The 14,687-nt window shown below is 32.4% G+C and overlaps 4 protein-coding genes and 1 long non-coding RNA gene across 7 annotated transcripts; 2 read left to right on the forward strand and 3 right to left on the reverse strand.

The window, feature by feature from the left end:
• The first annotated feature begins 131 nt into the window (after window positions 1-131).
• On the forward strand, window positions 132-3,500 carry LOC135801123 (tRNA (34-2'-O)-methyltransferase regulator WDR6). The gene is made up of 5 exons (XM_065314491.1): window positions 132-288; window positions 350-819; window positions 1,046-1,628; window positions 1,686-1,913; window positions 1,970-3,500. Exons 1-5 carry the CDS (start codon window positions 213-215, stop codon window positions 3,487-3,489), a joined length of 2,877 nt encoding a protein of 958 aa, XP_065170563.1. The 5' UTR covers window positions 132-212; the 3' UTR covers window positions 3,490-3,500.
• Window positions 3,492-4,344, reverse strand: LOC135801133 (uncharacterized). Its single transcript, XR_010550309.1, has 2 exons — window positions 4,259-4,344; window positions 3,492-4,202 (listed from the first exon to the last, which is right to left on the reverse strand). It is a non-coding gene; the product is annotated as an uncharacterized lncRNA (long non-coding RNA).
• On the forward strand, window positions 4,198-10,091 carry LOC135801120 (cilia- and flagella-associated protein 74-like). 3 transcript variants are annotated; one of them, XM_065314485.1, is made up of 12 exons: window positions 4,198-4,461; window positions 4,746-5,057; window positions 5,374-5,778; window positions 5,850-6,059; window positions 6,123-7,133; window positions 7,196-7,753; window positions 7,817-7,984; window positions 8,043-8,920; window positions 8,986-9,137; window positions 9,208-9,344; window positions 9,396-9,548; window positions 9,602-10,091. In XM_065314485.1, the coding sequence occupies exons 2-12, from the start codon at window positions 4,902-4,904 to the stop codon at window positions 10,064-10,066; spliced, it is 4,293 nt and encodes a 1,430-aa protein (XP_065170557.1). In that variant the 5' UTR covers window positions 4,198-4,461; window positions 4,746-4,901; the 3' UTR covers window positions 10,067-10,091. The 3 variants fall into 3 exon arrangements, with proteins under 3 accessions (XP_065170557.1, XP_065170556.1, XP_065170558.1); XM_065314484.1 differs by lacking the exon at window positions 4,198-4,461 and having other exon boundaries at window positions 4,483-5,057; XM_065314486.1 differs by lacking the exon at window positions 4,198-4,461 and having other exon boundaries at window positions 4,922-5,272; window positions 5,336-5,778.
• LOC135801126 (cell death protein 3-like) lies at window positions 9,979-12,670 on the reverse strand. Its single transcript, XM_065314494.1, has 3 exons — window positions 12,285-12,670; window positions 11,428-11,660; window positions 9,979-11,366 (listed from the first exon to the last, which is right to left on the reverse strand). The coding sequence occupies exons 1-3, from the start codon at window positions 12,549-12,551 to the stop codon at window positions 10,592-10,594; spliced, it is 1,275 nt and encodes a 424-aa protein (XP_065170566.1). The 5' UTR covers window positions 12,552-12,670; the 3' UTR covers window positions 9,979-10,591.
• An 86-nt stretch (window positions 12,671-12,756) lies between these two features.
• On the reverse strand, window positions 12,757-14,607 carry LOC135801125 (uncharacterized). Its single transcript, XM_065314493.1, has 6 exons — window positions 14,519-14,607; window positions 14,397-14,460; window positions 14,262-14,329; window positions 13,933-14,205; window positions 13,660-13,840; window positions 12,757-13,603 (listed from the first exon to the last, which is right to left on the reverse strand). Exons 1-6 carry the CDS (start codon window positions 14,566-14,568, stop codon window positions 12,821-12,823), a joined length of 1,419 nt encoding a protein of 472 aa, XP_065170565.1. The 5' UTR covers window positions 14,569-14,607; the 3' UTR covers window positions 12,757-12,820.
• Window positions 14,608-14,687: the final 80 nt, after the last annotated feature.

Consider the following 14,687-nt stretch of genomic DNA (forward strand, 5'->3'; position numbering starts at 1 on the left):
CTTCAATAAAAGTCGATTGAATTTGTTTGGTGGACTTTTTTGAATATTTTGTATGTTTTTAACAATAATTTAATACTTTTAGACTAATTTCTTGCTATTTTAAGTTGTTTTTATCATTCTGTATGTTAACAGGTTATGTAAACCAAAACATTTACACGTTTTTGTGATTTCTAACACATTTTCTACTAAAATTTATGTAAATAAATAAAAAAATGACGAATTTTAACATACAATTGATTAAAACCGATGTTACATCATTAAAAATCCATGATAACTACTTATTAGCAGGTAAAATCTCAAATTTATATTCAATTTTGACTAAAATTTAACTTTTACGATAAATTTTTAGGGATTGGATCACAATTACATGTTTATGACTTAAAAACCAATGAATTACTAATTAAATCCACACTTTTTGATGGTTTGCGAATACATGGCATCGAAATCAATGCAAGTGGATCACATATTCTACTAAATGCAGAAAATGAGCTGCTTATTTTACAAGCATCTTTTATCGAATGCTTTAAGTTTAATATCGAGCAAAGAATACCAATGTATGATTGGATACTGGCAACCAAATGGCTGCAGTATAATAATTTTGTTATTGTAACAATGCACAATCATGTTGAGTTTTATAATAATGAGACTTTAATGTTGGCACAGAACAGTTGTGATACTAAATGTATTTTGTATTGTGCACATATTGCTTTTGATACTGTTCGAACTTGTGTTGTGTTGAGTGGGACTGTTTTTTCTGAGATTTTGATATGGCGGCCATTTTATAACGGGGAAGTTTTACATAGGTTGAAAGGACATGAAGTAAGTATAAATATGCACTTACTATTGTGTTAACATATGAATATATGAAGAAAAACTGCAAAATTTACTGCTGATGATGCACAAGAACATGTTTAAGTGAATGTAGTCTAACCTCACATTTGTGCCATCAGCGCTGTTGCAACTAGCGGTGAAAATTTGAACTAAAGTTTAATTCTTATAAAAAACTTAAAATAATCAACTTATTAACAATATTTTAACATTTTAGGGTGTGTTATTCTCTATAACACTCTTGGATTCACATATTCTAAGCACATCTGATGATCGTTCAATAACTTTATGGAAAATAACCGGAAATTTAAGTGATTCTGAAGATAAAACTTGTCAAATATCACTAAAACACCAAATGCATGGTCATACAGCCAGAGTTTTCTGTGGAATACTTCTATCTAACAATTTATTATCTGCTGGTGAAGATGGAAGGGTAAATATTTGGGATTTTGACGGAAATCTCATTAAAACATTCAATGTACATCATGGTGGTAGTGTATGGTCTTTAGAATGTTGTGAAAAACGCAATTTGATTGTCAGTGGAGGCTCTGATTCAAGTATAGCAAGATTACCACTATCAGATAACTGGCAAACCATGAAAATTAAAATGGCAGAGAAAGAAATACCGAAAAAGTTGGTTGTAATGCATAATGGCGATGTTGTAGTAATTGCAGAAAGTGGTTTATTGATGCATTACATCAAAGAAAGCAATGTTATTGTTAATGTTGGATTGTTTAAAGAATTTCAGAGTTATGCACTGATGGAGGTTTCTATTTGTAGAAGGAAACTTGTTTTAGCAGGTAAAAAACTTATTTTTATACATAAAATCAAATTTGAGGTTAAATTTTATGTTTTAGGATTATATGGAGATATAAAAGTCTTTGTTTTGATGAATAATGAATTAGTTGAAGAGTTTCAACATTGTATAGGTAACAAAAAGAGAATATTTGCAATTCATTGGTTAACATGCAATCATTTGCTATCCTGTGGACCTGATGGTGTTTTATATTTATGGAAACTTTATAAACCCAGTGAAAAGTTACTAAAAATACAGAAAACTGTAAAAAATGGTTTATTATTAATAAGTATTTATATTTTGCTATTAAATTAAGTGTTTTTTGCTTAATTACTTATTTTATAGATAAATTTGAGTTGCCACAATCAAAAGAACGTTGGTCTACATCCGCCTGTCGCATAACAAACCTTGGAATAGTTGTAGGTGACCGCAAAGGAAACTTACACTATTTCAAAATGGACGCCACCGCTGCAACTCACACTATAAAAAGAGCGCATTCACATTTAGGCATCACACAACTCTACTGGAACGCCCAGAAGAAGGTATTAACATCATACGGTAGGAATTCAACGTTGAGAAATTACCACATTGATGAATCCACATCTAAAATCATTCCTATAGCCTCAGATGTGTTACCATTTGCTTGGCTAGCATCAAAATTAGATCAAAACATTATCTTAGGCTTCTCTGGTAATGAAATACTCTTATGGGACTATGATAAACGCCTTGAATTGTTTAAAACTAATTGTGGAGGTGGCCACAGGTCATGGGACTTTCATTCTGACAATTTTGTTTATATTCGAGATAAAGCAGTGAATTGTTTGAAAACTAATCGTCCGGTTGAGTTAACATCAAGTGTGCATTCCACAGAAATGAATACAATGAAGTGTTTGAAGTTACAAGGTAAGATTATGTTTATATCTGGTGGGGAAGACACCACACTTAGATTTTCTTCAGTTTTAATGGGAAATAGTGAGGTTAGGAATGAATTTGTGAATGAAGCAACTATAAAATCACATTTATCGAGTATAAGATGTTTACATCTTATTTCTGGTGAAGATAATTGTTATAAATTAGTAACAGCAGGTGGACGAGGTCAAATTATCTACTGGTTACTTAATTTGGACCAAAATGGCGACTTTTTGTTCTGTAAAGAGTTGCATTCGTTCTATGAACCTGAAGATGAAGAAATACGTGTTATGGATTTATCCAGTGATGAAAACATGTTATTTGCAGCATGTTCTGATGGTAGTATAAAAATTTATAACCTCAAAAATGACAGAATTGAGTTATTTAAGGTTATATTTTATAAACTACGCTGCATATTGAAATTATGCGTAGTAAAATCATTTGATATGTTAATTACAATGGCCACGGACGGCCATCTTGTTTTTTGGAAGTTAAATGAACTAACAAATCAAGAAAATCAAGAAAATGATAAAATTTCACCGTTTTATAAGTTTAAAGCACATGCATCAGGTATAAATGCATTTGATTTCAAACAAATAGATGAAAACAAGTTTCTTTGTTTGTCTGGAGGCGATGATAATCAAATATGTTTAATAATGTGCAAATGCTCCGAAGGCGACTTAAGTGTGTTACATCATTATACAAATGTTGAATCACACTGCGCACAGATTACAGGCGCCTATTTGAGTGAAAAATGCTTTTTTACTGCTTCACTTGATCAAAAACTGTTAATGTTTGAATATCACGTAACCAACAAATTGAATGTAACATTTAAAGCTGTTCACAACTCAACTATAAGTGATATCAAAGGAATTAATGTATTTTCCAATCAAAAACATGATTTTGATATAGTTTTATATGGTTTAGGACTGGAATTATTAAAATTACAAACGTAATATTCCTGTAACACGTTTATTTCTATACTAATAGTGAAATCAACACTAAAAACATAAAAATTTTGAGGTTAATCTAATTTCTTGATCTTTTTTATAATGCACCGTTGACGTTTGGCCACCATTTTGCATTGGTTTGAACTTTTATTATCCTCTGAACATTCCTCGATGATTTCTGGTATATTTGCGTTTGGTGGAGCGAATTCTTTGACCATATCAACTTTGACATCATTAGATTCATCCACAGCGTTTAATTTAATCAAAACACATCTATTCATGCAGTAGTACTTCTTCTCCTTGAGGAAATCCTTCAATTTGTATGTTTTTTCAACGTTTAACTGTGTTTCTGTTTGATTTGCGCACGAAATCACTGTTTCATTCAACATTTCTCTTGATTTTTCAATCAAACATATTGTTAGGTTATGTGCACGCTCACAATTGGTTAAATTCTTAGTTATTTCATCACATTGTTTACCAATTGGTTCAAATACTTTAGGAATTGAGGTTATGTTAAATGCACCTATTGTGGATAACAATCCTGCTTTCTCCAGGGTACATTTGTTTAAACATGCGTATTTTGGGTCAAATATTGGAAGATTTAACGGTCCTGATATGCTTAACTTCTTTTCTCCTTTTGGTACGTCGATGTCAAGTTCATGTTTACATTCTTTGAGTGCATGTTTGATTGCATACGGTTTTTTTAGGTATGGATTAGCCTATGGAGTAAAATAGAAGTTAATTTAGGTTATATTTTGAGGTTAGGTATAGTTACACTGGCAATTGCTGCTAAACAACTGAATATTATGATGAAACTAGTCATTTTGATGACTTTCAAATGAGAAATGATGAATATTTATGCTCACCTGCGTTTTTATAACAATTTTAAGCCGATCACGTGATATGAGTCATGAACACAATGAATATAAACAAGTTGAAGTGTTGTGACAACTTTGGGAGGTCGTCCATTATTAATAGGTTAGTTAATGGTGTAAAACCGCAATAATCACTGGTTTTGATTTGTTTGTTGTTAATTTTAAGTAGGAAATACTTAATTTTTAGTTCGTGAACCTGTGATTTACAAAAATTAATAGAAAACATGTTTTGACATCTATATATCTATTATTATAAACTTGTTATAATAAAAGCGACGATGTCATTAGTGTGGCTGTCATTTGCTTGTTATGTTTTGTTAAACAATCAAATAAAAATAGACCGGTATGGAGAAAGGCGATCACGAGCGTAATTTTGCCTTTCCACAGACAAAATCACAATGGTTGCTGGAAGTAGAGCGGCAGGATAACGAATTGATTAAGTGGATCGATGAGTTTTTGGAATCGGAGGAATATGCGGAGATTTTAAGAGAACGCGTTGATCTTCAGCCGAAAAGTGAGAGTTTTTATTGGAAAAATGAACGGATGAGTGTGGAGAATGATGAGAAGGACAGGATACGGCCTGATTATTTAAAACATGGGGATTTGGTTTTGTTGGAAGAGAAAATTAAGGAGAGTTTGACGCGGTTGATGATTCAGAATACTGTGGAGAATCAACGTAGGGGGATTGAAATTATTAGGGTGAGTATGTTGTTATTATGGTAAAAGGAGGGGGAGATGAAGTTGGGGAGCTGCGACTGGACTGTTGAATGACTCAGGCATGACTGAGTTTGGGGTGCAGTGCGCGATGCCTTTTATACTTGCAGAATAGTGGTGGGGGAAGAGTAGACGCAGCGTCGGCTACCGCGCGAGTGTGCAAGCACGGAATATCAATAATAGAGGAGTGGGGGTATAAGGTGCCTTTCACTTGATGATATGTTGAACAGGGGTACCCATTAAATTAATATAACCGTTTTTAGTAATTTTTTTTATACTTTTGACATAATTTACTTTAAAGATGAAAATTTTGGAAGCTAAATTAGAACATGATGAAAACACATTAACTAACGCTGAGAAAATGTATCAAAACAAAGCAAAAGCATTGTCTATGCTACGAAAAGATTACCGGATGTCAATACACGAAGAAGATTTAACAGAAAAAGTCGTTGAAAAGATTTTAAAAGTAAAAAACGCACAAAGAAACAATGTAAAAAATGTAAACAGAAATCGTGTACATGTGGTTGCCAATATACTACGTGATATGAGAAGAGACAAGAAAGAAAAGAAGCAGAAAAGTATTAAAACACAAAAAAGCAGAAAAATACAAAGTTTTGAAGATGATGACTCTACTTACAAAGAAGAAGCAGACGAAGACGAAGGAGAAGGAGAAGGAGAAGAAGAATCAATATCATCATTAAAAAATGTAATTTTATTAGTTTTGAGGTTATAATATAATAGTTTTAGTATTTTCACATAGATGGCTTGTATTTTCAGTCTGATTTTGAAGAAGAATCATATAAATCAATAGAAAATGTAGAATCAAAGAAGAAAATAGTAGAAAATAAGAAAAAGAAGAAAACACCTTCGAACTTATCGATTAAAAATACAAAAAACACTAAAAAACAAAAAGAATCTCCAAAACAAGACAAAAAAACTGTAAAAACAAGTAAAACAAGCAAAATCTCAAAGAAAACCGAAAAAACTGTAAGTTTTATAAAAATTTTATCCAAAAAACAATAAAAATATAAATTATTATATATTCATAAGCCTGAAGACATAATTCCTCCCCAAATCCCCAACCCAAACCCCCGCAAAAAAGTCCTCCCTGAATACGCAATGACAGACCTCTTAGAAAACATAACCAAACTTTACGACTACCTCAAAGAAAAAGAAAGCTACGAAATCCAAGACGGCTTAACCCAAGACATCCTCCTACCCTTAGACGAAGGTTTCTTCAGTCGTCCCAACAAAATAATCTTTAAAGACTACGAACCTGGCAAAAAATACAAAAAAATCATCTCGATAGTAAACGGAAATCGCAATCCGAAAAAAATCCGCCTTGATCGCATCATTTGGAACGCAAACATCGAAGAAGACCAACTATTGGAAGTGGAATCAATGGGCATCCGGCGAGTCCTGCCCGGAATGAGTTTTAAAGCGTGTTTGCGCTTCGCCCCCGAAGTCCTCAACAAAACCGCAGACGGGAAAATAATCTTCGTCACGAATAAGCTGCGCAGCGATCGGTCACGACAATTCGTCCTCAATGTGGTTTGTGTGCCGTTGTGTGCGGCGGTTTTGATCTCGCCGACGGTGGTGTCCTTTGAGGAAATGCCAATATGGCGGGCGCAGTCATTAATGAAACAAGGAAGAAATTACAAAACAATTACAATCAGTAATTCTGGATTAAAGGAATGTAAAGTTGTCGTAACGAAAATATTCAACCACCAAACAATGGAACAAGAGTGGAAAAAGATTATTAGTATCATTAGAATTGATGATATCACTTCGGATAGTGACAGGAAGCAGTTATCATCTTCTAATTTAGAGGATCCAAAGGCCGCGGATCCGTTTCCAAGGAATTTAGTACAACAATGCGTTGAAAGTGTGTTTAACGTCTTCAAATTCGATCGGAACGTGTTCAATGTCCAACCAAAGACAACTGTGGTGATTAAATGTTGGTTGAAGGATCTATCCGAGGCAGGATATCAAGTTGAATCGTATAATTTCAGTATTTATGAACGGTTTTTAGATGGACAGTTATATTGTATCGGAACACAGGTATAAATCATATTAGACATTTAACCTAGGCAACCAAACATACACATTTTTATATATTACAGGATGTTATTGTAAATTCCGAAACAACTTCGCATTTTCTCACTTCTAATGTAGAAATATTAGATTTTGAAGTGTGTGTTTATGGTTCTGCCTATCAACTGGACTTTGATCTGACAAATCCTTGTAAATTAGCGCATCACATCCGGATATGCTTCCCTTCTCGCATGAAACAATATTTACAAGCAAATCCGGCAGTTACCACCATTCTACCCAATCAAACGATTAAAATTTGTATTAAATTTTTACCCATTGAAGGTATTTTACTTGATAACAAGTTTTACGATGCGGAAGTTTGTCTGTTGGAGTTTCCGGTTTATGTGACAGTACAAACGCGAGGTTATGAAGACACGCCGCCATTACGCGTGGATGTTTTTGCTGCTGTTACCGAATCACAAGGCGTTGTGATTGATTTTGGTGATAAAATTGTTTCAAGTTATGAAAATGGCGTCGAATTTTATGATTTAGGAAGTTGCACCACTGTGGAAAGTGTTTATTTTGATCTAATTGTTCATAACAATTCATTGGTGCCACAACAGTTTGGATTTTTAAGTTTACCACATGTAAAAATATACATAACCTTAAATTTTTATAAAAATAACCTAAAATTCATATTTTTTTGACAGTATGTGACAATTACACCTAATTATGGTTTTGGACAATTGAAACCTAAGCAAAAAGCAAGTGTACGTGTGATTATCTCACCGTCGAGACAAGATATCATGAACAATGATGGTTGCCTAAAGTTTCAAGTAGTTTTAAGCACGATTAAACACTGTGGAGCGCTTAAAAAGGTATATAACCTCAAAATTTATATTTTAATTAATAAAATTCACATTTACACAACTTCAGAAAAGAAATGATAAAGATCTAGAGAAGAAACTTAAAGAAATGGAAGATTTTGTATGTAAATCACGTGGTAGTAACAGTTCAAAGCTAAAAGAAGACATAAAAGAACTAAAACAAGCTGTCAAAAAGAAAACACTCAGTATATCAACACCGTCAAAGTCCTCAGCGTCTGTAGACAGGTTTATACAAGCACTTGACGATGATGAACTGTTGATAAACCTCGTAAAATACGACATAGAAGAAGAAAAAGAAGTTTCATCTAATAACGAAGCGCCATCTTCCGTTTCGCAGCTGACTTCACCCATAACCACGTTTAATTTTCGTGTTTGCGTTGTGGATGTCGCTGTGGAGCTGTCACACCAGATTTTGAACTTCCCGGACACTCCTTGCGGCTCATATTCAAGCATGACTCTTGATATTATCACGCATAAATCAATGAATATGAAATATCAAGTGTTTTTCGAGATTTCCAGTTGTAATCCTGATTGTAAAGAAATTGAAGTGCAGCCATCTATCGGTAAATTACCGAGTAATAAAAAGAAAACAATTTGGGTTACGGTAAAACCAAATATACCACAAAAAGTCATCGAGGAACGTGCTAAAGTGTTAAAAAAAGCAGAAAATGATAAAAATTTTGAAGAAAATGATATTGCAGGATATAAAAAACAGTCAAAAGTAAAATTTGGTAGAAAAGATAGTAGTAAAGCATCTAGTAAACCCGTAAAACAACAAAAAACTCGAATTAAAGAAGATATTAGTACAGTGGTGGATTTAGATGATTATTATCAAACGGAAATGAACATATGGCGGACATTAGAACCATATTACCTTGAAGGATTGTTTACTTGTCGAATTACTTATGTACCTATCAATAATGCAATGTAGGTTAAGTTTTTACCGCCAAAAATTAATGTTTTGAGGTTATGTAACAATATCGTTATTGTAGAGCCCGTCAACCGGAAGAAATACAGTTTAAAGTCACCTGTACAGTGGTAGCACCCAATTTTATACATGATCAACAATATCAAGTGATTGATTTTGGTTGTGTGCCTGTTGGTTTGAACATAACCAAAACTATCAACTTCCAAAACATTCAAAGTATGTTTATTATGTTTTTTAGGTGATTTTTGAATTGTAATTTATATTATTAAGTTTGCTTATGTTCTAGGGAGGAATATAAGTATTGTTGTGTCAGATACAAATCCACTTGGGCCTTTTTCTTCGACAGCTGTGACAAATTATGAAATTCCACCGGAATATATTTATTCTTTTCCGTTGAAATTCACACCTACAGAAGATTCATCTGTAAGAGTAGATAATAATAAAGAAAATTTTATTTTGAGGTTATTTTTGTAGGTTATGGAGTTTTTGGATGTTACAAGTGATAGTACGTCATATCCGTTTATTTTACGTGGAATAGGCATCAAACCAAGATTAATTTTCACTCCGGAGTTTAACGTTTGTCGTTTAACAGCTCAAAAAGGAAATTATCAGGATTGTGTCTTTGAAGTACATTTATAACCTTAAAATTAAACAATTTATTTTTAAAACATAAATTTTAGGTTAAAAATGATAGTGATATAACACTTAACCTCTATTTACAAAAAGTATGTGAATTGGAAGGTACTATCACACAACCTGAAGTTCAGGATAATAAAAAGCTTAAAAAGTCAAATTCGCCGCAGAAGAAAGCAAAGTTTTCTTTTGATTTATATGATGAAGAGATTTATGCACTGAAGAATACATTCAAACTACGAGAATCCACATCATCGACGTTGTTTCATGTGATTTGTAATTCTGAATTGGTAGATACGTTCATAATCGAAGCGCAGTCAAAATGCAGTGTGAAAATACGTTTTGGGGTTATGTCAGCGCCAACGAAAGAATCAAAAAAGAAAAAAGGTAAAGATAAAGAAAAAGCTTCAAAATCAACAGTGGATAATGGAAAATACTTTATTGTAAAATATAATATGTTCATAGGACTAAATTACATCAAAGATTTTGTTATTATTAGCAATATTACATGATAAAATTAAAGTACACATAAATGTTTGTCATTGGTTCATGTTAATAATTTTTTTAGTGTTTGAAAATCAATATTTTCAACGTTTTATCGATTTTTTCAACATTTTTATTTTTATGGTAGGCAACCAAGTGTACAGCAATGTCACTGTAGTTGCCATTAGGTTAATAATTCTTGTAGTGTTTAAAAATTAATTTTTTTTTTATCATTTTATCGTTTTCTTTAAACATTTTCATGTTTATGGTAGGCAACCAAGTGAACAGCAGTGTCATTTTAGTTGCCATTAGGTTAATAATTCTTGTAGTGTTTAAAAATTAATTTTTTTTATCATTTTATCGTTTTCTTTAAACATTTTCATATTTATGGTAGGCAACCAAGTGAACAGCAGTGTCATTTTAGTTGCCATTAGGTTAATAATTCTTCTAGTGTTTAAAAATTATTTTTTTTTACCATTTTATCGTTTTCTTTAAACATTTTCATGTTTATGGTAGGCAACCAAGTAAACATCAATGTCACTTCTGTTGGTAGATCATGATGATTCATCATTCATTACATTTTCTATACGACGTGTGATAATTTCTTCTGGTGTTTCTCCTTTATTATTTTTCAACGCTTTGTTGCCTTCTTTAGACACCAACAAAATATAACTATCAGTATGTTTATTATAGGCAGCCAGATGCGCAGGGGTGTTACCCAAGTCAGTGGTACCATTAACAGCAGCGCCATTTCTCAATAAACACTCAACAATTCCATTATAATTATAATAAGCCGCCCAATGCAACGGTGTGAATCCACCGGAATCTCTTTCATTGATTTTTGCGCCTTCATTTAACAACCGTTCACATTCGCCTTCATCGCCGCAAATGGCGGCATCTATAAGACTCAACGACGAATCCATATTATCACGATATACTTGTGTATTTGTATGAATGTTCTTCACAACTCCCATTTGATCACGATACACGCCTGGGTGAAAAAAACATTTCGCAAATGTTTTATTCGTGAATTCTCCGGATTGCTTGATTATATTCCCATTGTATTCAGTGACTTTTCCGGATAAATCCCGATAAACTTTTTCCAGCATTGTACTCACGTCTAGTTTATGCGCCGACTTCATAAACTCTTCACACAATGCATAAATGAACCAGCTACCAGTAGTGGGGTGTCGCCATGATTTATATCCAGGCACTGATGAGTAGGCAACCAGTAAATCAGTAAAAGTTGGTAGTATTACGATATTATCAGAAGCAACGCTGTTATGTTCATGAGAATCTGCTTGTATGCCTTTATCTTCATATAATCCTCTGTAATTATAGAAATAAACAAATGTAGAGGAGATTTAGGTTATGTAACTTGTTTTCTAACCTGCACATTTGAAAAAAAATCATTTTTGGTTTTTGTTGCATATGTAGGCAACTTGTGTTGCTGAAATAATTGATAATGTCATGGAAATATATCTCGTTGTCTTTTACATCGTCAGTGACGAAATATTCACGGCCATCTTTGCGTCCGCCATGACCCATGAGGAATAGTATTGATATATCTACTTTTTTTAATTCTTCACATTCGACGAAATCTTTCAAATTATTATGTATATCCTGTAACATAATGAACCTATAGCGCCATCTATGTTAAAATTACACAACTAAACTTTGCTTTATATAATACACTAGCTTTAACCCGCGGCTTCGCTCGCGAATATCTAAAATAATGAAGTTGCTTCCGTACGCGTCTGTAGTCACAGAAGAAGTAACAATGAAGTAGAATGGCGGGAAGTTTAAAATGGCTGAAAATATAGTCTATGGAAGTATAGTGTACAGTCTCCATAGTGTAGTCAATTGGATTTGATGTTGACGTAGCTGTCGGTAATACAGTGTGATAATACAGTGTGATGGTACGATAGTACTTAGGTTTGAGCTACATTGCTGGAATGCTAGATGGCGTTAAAGTCGTCAAATAGCCAGGTGCAGAGGTATTATTGGCTAAACAATTTCTTTATTTTATTTAAAAAATATTTTTTTTTATTAAATAAAAAGTAGCCTATAACCATTCGGGGACCACTAAGAATATGTGTACAAATTTTCATGATGATCGGTTATGTAGTTTTTGCGTGAAAGTGTAACAAACATCAGGACTTTCGCATTTATAATATTAATAGGGATTGGTGCAATGAAAGAAGTCTATGTTATTAATTTAATAAAAAACAAAAACAAATTTAATACCTGTTTCGTGTACGTCTGTCCTGGGGCAATCAAAACAACAAATCCCATTTGTTCAAACAATTGCTGCAAGTTACTCACATCCACCTCCGATCCTTCTCTTGGTGCACAATTGTGGTTAGAATACTCGTAAAAGTTTATAATTAAAACCACGCCGCGATGCACCGATGTAGTATTATATACATGAATTCCATCTCGCGTGAATTTTTTCATGTTTGGAATGTCTTTCGCCAATCTTACGTTAATTTCCAATGGTTTTAGCTGATCCATGATCAAAAACTGACGAAAAAAATGTTTTTAGATATTTCAGCTTCATGTGCCAACAATCAACTAATTCATCACACCTTTATCTTTATATAATATGAATTATATCAATATTTATCAAGTTATTCAAGTGTACCGCGACTTATTATCTTATTTACTTTGCAATTTTATTTCGTTCAATTGATAACACGTTACTTAATCCACATGGAAGTGCTTGTATCACTTTGAATTGTTTATTTATTTAATATTTAAGTTGTATTTATTTAATTAATTGATCAAAATGTTGCCGATGGTTTATTTGGTAGTTTTTCATACTTCGGGTGATTCTGCATCAATTCTTCGCTTTTAATTCGAGTCAAAAACGTCAAATCTTTGATTTTGTTGATTTGTTTCAGTAACATTATGCCGTTAATTTGTCTGGAGAACTTGAGGAAGTATTTCCGTGGCTTGCAATCTGCATACAACGGATCTGAAGCTGTATAATCATCGTGTTTATCATCTAGATTGTTTAAATTCACACTGCTTGGTATTTTTATCATTGTTTCTAGATTTTTAGAGGTTATGTTATCCTCTTCAGAAGAATCTGTTTGTTTTATGTCTTTGTCATCTTCAATATCGATTAATTCATCATTTTTGCTTGATTTTAAGCTGTTATTACTAATAACCTCTAAATTTGATGAGTTTACTTCCGGTGTGTGCAATCCGCCATTTTGTATGTACGTTAGGAGTGAAGCTGTTGATGTTTTCTTTGATTGTTGCATATCATCCGTGTGTGTTTGACAATCACGAGTTATTTTGTGGTTTTGTAGACTTTGTGTGTGTACAGACGTTGAAAAATCCGTATAAGTTTCTTGATTTACTTTTAAACTTGATTGTGAATCTTCACTTCTTTCTATTATCGTAGATAATGTAATAACATCGATATTATTACCAATTTGATTGAATTTTTGTGCCTGGAAGCACTGCGGTTGGATTTCTATGCATTTTATTTGAATCAGCGGCCATTTTGTGATCAGGGTTAACATTAACGGATGATAAATATAGTTTACATGCTCAGACTAAAACATAACCTCAAATTATTTTAAAATTTTATGAATTTAATACTTTTACTAACGTTTTCATTGTTTATATCGTATTGTCGTGTAAATATCGACGCTGCAAAGTAATTAATTAATACATTAGCAGCGTGTTTATTGTAATTTTGCCCGGATTTGTTGTAATGTACTAAACTCCTCAGGAAATTGACGAAATAACCAATTAGAAGCAGATTGACTCTTGGTAATCTCAATAATTCTCTAAAAAAATCAAATATTTAAATAATTCTTACTCAATTCTTACTAAAATAGGTTATGTTGTTGGAGTGAATAAAGGTTATGTTATTTTTTACTTTGCTAGGTTATGTAGTACAACGCCATCTTGTTTCTCATCTCTAAAACGTTTTTGTATGATTGTTTTGCATTCCAATGACAATTTCTTCCAGTTATAATGCTTTTTCTCAGTGTATTTCGGTAGTAAAGGCACAGGTAACATTGTGAGATAATATTTAAGTGTGTGGATCAACATTTCAAAGGACAACGGAGCAGGGAATGGTTTTCCGTAGGTGAGAGCGTTGATTAAATCAGTTAATTTTGGTAAACAGTGGTTTACAGTTGGATTTGCTCTAAAAAAATCAATAAATAAATAAAAATTTATAAATATTAAGATTAAATATTATACATGAGACATTGTACGGCATTGGCTGCGTTTGTTTGGAGGAAATATCGGTAGGTAACAATGAATAAACGCTGTGAAGAATAAAAATTAAATATTTTGTTATTTTTTGGTGAAAAATATCAAAAATAATGAAAATACTTTTAGTGAGGGGTGTACATCACCGTTGGGGAAGACATCTTCAAGTGGTAAACCAAAAGTAAGCCTAGAAACAACAAAAAACATTTTTTTAAATTTTTTAATTAAATTTATTAAATTTATACCTGAAATCACTGTTGGAATAGAAATTATTTTGATTGTACGAGAATGTCATCTTGATTTTAATGACAAAATGTCAATAAAATACGATTTACTATAATAATAATAATAATAATAATAATAGAAATAAAAATAAAAGAATGACGTACTTTTAATAATTTCCCATTTATTAAT

The sequence above is a fragment of the Atheta coriaria genome, unplaced genomic scaffold (assembly GCF_025399875.1).
Source record: "Atheta coriaria isolate IRGN ID8LTWV9N9 unplaced genomic scaffold, Caltech_Dcor_3.1 hic_scaffold_10_pilon, whole genome shotgun sequence".
Classification (NCBI taxonomy): domain Eukaryota; kingdom Metazoa; phylum Arthropoda; class Insecta; order Coleoptera; family Staphylinidae; genus Dalotia; species Dalotia coriaria.